At 36.6% G+C, this 2,942-nt stretch overlaps 1 protein-coding gene across 1 annotated transcript; it reads right to left on the bottom strand.

The window, feature by feature from the left end:
• Positions 1-798: 798 nt before the first annotated feature.
• LOC107870437 lies at positions 799-2,930 on the bottom strand. The gene is made up of 4 exons (XM_047404707.1): positions 2,565-2,930; positions 1,825-2,480; positions 1,639-1,704; positions 799-1,456 (listed from the first exon to the last, which is right to left on the bottom strand). Exons 2-4 carry the CDS (start codon positions 2,449-2,451, stop codon positions 1,052-1,054), a joined length of 1,098 nt encoding a protein of 365 aa, XP_047260663.1. The 5' UTR covers positions 2,452-2,480; positions 2,565-2,930; the 3' UTR covers positions 799-1,051.
• Positions 2,931-2,942: the final 12 nt, after the last annotated feature.

Here is a 2,942-nt window from a genome sequence, read left to right as displayed (position 1 = left end):
TATATATATATATATATATATGCAGATCGATTCGCCTATATAATTCTAAAATTAAAGTAGAAAGGAGGAATGTACTCTTTGTTTACTTCTTTTTGTTTGGGAGGAAAAAGATAATAACGGCATGCAGAGGGAGAGAGTAAAGATTATTTTTTATGTTGATTATTATTGTTCATAATTTGATGAATGAATGAAGAGTTACATTTTACCATCCAAATTGTTCAAAATCTCACACTTTGTTATTTAGATTCCTGGAATTTCTACTAACCATTCGTTTTACAGTCATACCTCAACTATCTTTAAGTACTTGAGCCGAGGGTCTGTCAAAAAGGGTCCATCTCCCAAGGTAGGGATAAGATCTACATACGCACTATCTCTCCAGACTCCACTTGTGAGATAATATTGGGTATGTTGTCGTTGTTGAATCTCAATAACAACTCATCAACAACATAACACAGTATATTCTCACAACATGGGGTCTGGGAAGGGTAAAGTGTACACAGTCCGTACCACGACATGAGAGGTGAGATACTTGTTGTTGTTGTATCTCAACTATCCTAAATACCCAGAAGGTTACCTGCCTATAAATGAAACTTGAGAACAACACCATTTAACAAATTCACAACATGAATGTCTAAAGGTTCAGTATGATGTTTGATCACATTGATAAATAGAAATTTCGAAATGCAGTAACATCTTTAGATTGAAGATCTCCATCAGCACTATCAGGAATGTGAATTCAGTCCCTTAGCTAACTCTGACATAACATTTTGGTATAGTTGACAAAAATAACACCACAGCTATTTGGGATTCTTTCTCTAAGTCCATTTATTTTCGTGGAAAAATGCTCCTTCGTATAACTGGATATCGAATTCTCATAATTACTGTACAATGATGAGATAAAGGAAAAACTACTATGAAGAATCTACAAATAAAGATACTCTCATGGGATCTATATGCAGACAAGTAAATGCTTCAGTGAAATCTGATAAATTATATTCAGATATGAGATATCAACTATATTTACTCTTCCAGTCCTTTACCCACGGAACTATCAGTCAAGGAACAGAGATACCTTGTCTTTGAGACTGCTTTTCTTTTTAACCAAAACTGGCCGATCCTCAGAAGGATCATTTCGGGCTTTCTCGTTCAGATCACGAGCTAAAGTCATTTCTTCTCTAACTAGTTCAACTCTTTTCTCCTCGCGAGTTTTCTTTAACAGGGGTCCCAAAAACAAATCTAACATGTCTTGGGTAGGATTGTCCGACATGTTAAGCTCAGGAGGAGCATCTTCAAGTGTTCTTTCTTGAATGGAAATACCATCAGAATTTGTGTCTCTTCTCAAAGGTTGATTGTCAACTTCAATGCAACTTAACGAGCCTATTGACATGGAAATAGCATCCTCCGTTGGACCCTTTTTTTCTTTACCTGATGCAGCTTGCTCATTGTCATTCACATACTGCCAGCAAATGAAAAATTAGATAACAACCAATAGGTCCCATATTTACTACAGAATTGGAACAGGCAACTCTTTTATACCAAACAACAAAAGCACGGAGACGATATGTATTTTTACGAGCATAGCAAGTAATGCTGTAGTAATTGATTTCAAATTAATAGGATTTAGATATCCATAATCACCTCCTTGGCAATGGTCATTAAATCTTCAACGGTCAAATCTTCCTCAGCATCAGCATCACCAGCATACTGCAAAAATCAACAGTAAAATGATAAGAGTTACCACATTTCTAGCTGAATGTGATCATTACTTTTAGTAGAAAATTTGAAGAACTGTTTAGGAAACCTCAACAGAACTTGGGAGATCACCTCTTCCGCTATGCTCATTAGATCATCAATAGTCAAATCCTCTGCATCTGTTTTTGGTGTTGACTCTTCAACATCAGCACAATTCCCTTTCCTGGAATTCTTTGTTTTCTGTTTCTGCCTCCTTAAATTAGGGCCAGCTTCACTAGAATTTTCCTTCACCCTGCTGGCTTTTCTCTTCCTTGAGACGTTTCCATCACTTGCTTTGGTTGTTGCCCCTTCCATCTCATCACCCCCCTCGGTCTTGTAATTCTTTGTTTTCTGTTTCTGTCTCCTCAACATAGTTAATTCTCCATCACCATTTACTTTAGTGTTGTCACATTCACTCCCCATTAAAACTCTTTCATCATTACAATCATCATTTGGTAGGTTTAACTTTCTTCTGGTTCTTTTTGTTGTTTGGCATATTGGGAGCTGAGTGGACGACTCCTCAATGAATGTTTCCTTTTTATCCTTGATCTTTCTGTTTTTCCGCCTCTGGGCAACAATCTCCTCCTCTGTATTATTTTTATTACTGTCTACATGATCAGTTTTGACTTTTTCCTTTACTTGATCAGCAGCAGACCTAGCAAACATCCACTGAGGCAGCTGCCTTTTCCCACCCTTGTCAAGAACAATCCGATCATCCATTATTTCGTTTTTTATTTTGCAGAACCACTCTAGCAGATGAATTTCATGTACAGTTAAAGCTACTCAGTCGACAGAAAGGAGGACATGCAGAATCTTCAGGCTAAAAGCTGTACCTCAAACAACTCAATCAACTTGAACCAACTTATATGTAGTGGTAAAGGGACATAATTTCCATCATCTCGAGATATATTTCTCCACTAAAAGGAATGACGAATTTGAGCATTCACCTTCCTCAAAATACAACCTGTAAGAATTAACAAAAGAAATGGATTCTCTTTCCGATGATTAAGCATCAACCACAAACTTTGGGCTTTATTATAGGAAGTCCTTATGAAGCGGGTACTTGTAAGTACACAAGATAAAACATGACTTTGAAGAGAAACGTAAAATTTTCAATTGCTACATTTTTGAAGATTGTAACTCCACACACCTATTCTATGAGATGTTTCTTCAAGTCGTTTCATCTGTGCATACTCTAGAAAATGCTAAAC

This window comes from Capsicum annuum, unplaced genomic scaffold, assembly GCF_002878395.1.
Source record: "Capsicum annuum cultivar UCD-10X-F1 unplaced genomic scaffold, UCD10Xv1.1 ctg66532, whole genome shotgun sequence".
Classification (NCBI taxonomy): domain Eukaryota; kingdom Viridiplantae; phylum Streptophyta; class Magnoliopsida; order Solanales; family Solanaceae; genus Capsicum; species Capsicum annuum.
Note: the sequence above shows the minus strand (reverse complement) of the source record. Positions and strands in the feature narration are given on the sequence as shown.

Coding starts and splice junctions, on each gene's coding strand:
- LOC107870437 (XM_047404707.1), bottom strand. CDS start 2,451: ATGGATGATCGGATTGTTCTTGACAAGGGTGGGAAAAGGCAGCTGCCT. Junction 1,705..1,824: donor TAATGAGCATAGCGGAAGAG/GTGATCTCCCAA, acceptor TGATTTTTGCAG/TATGCTGGTGATGCTGATGC. Junction 1,457..1,638: donor TAATGACCATTGCCAAGGAG/GTGATTATGGAT, acceptor ATTTGCTGGCAG/TATGTGAATGACAATGAGCA.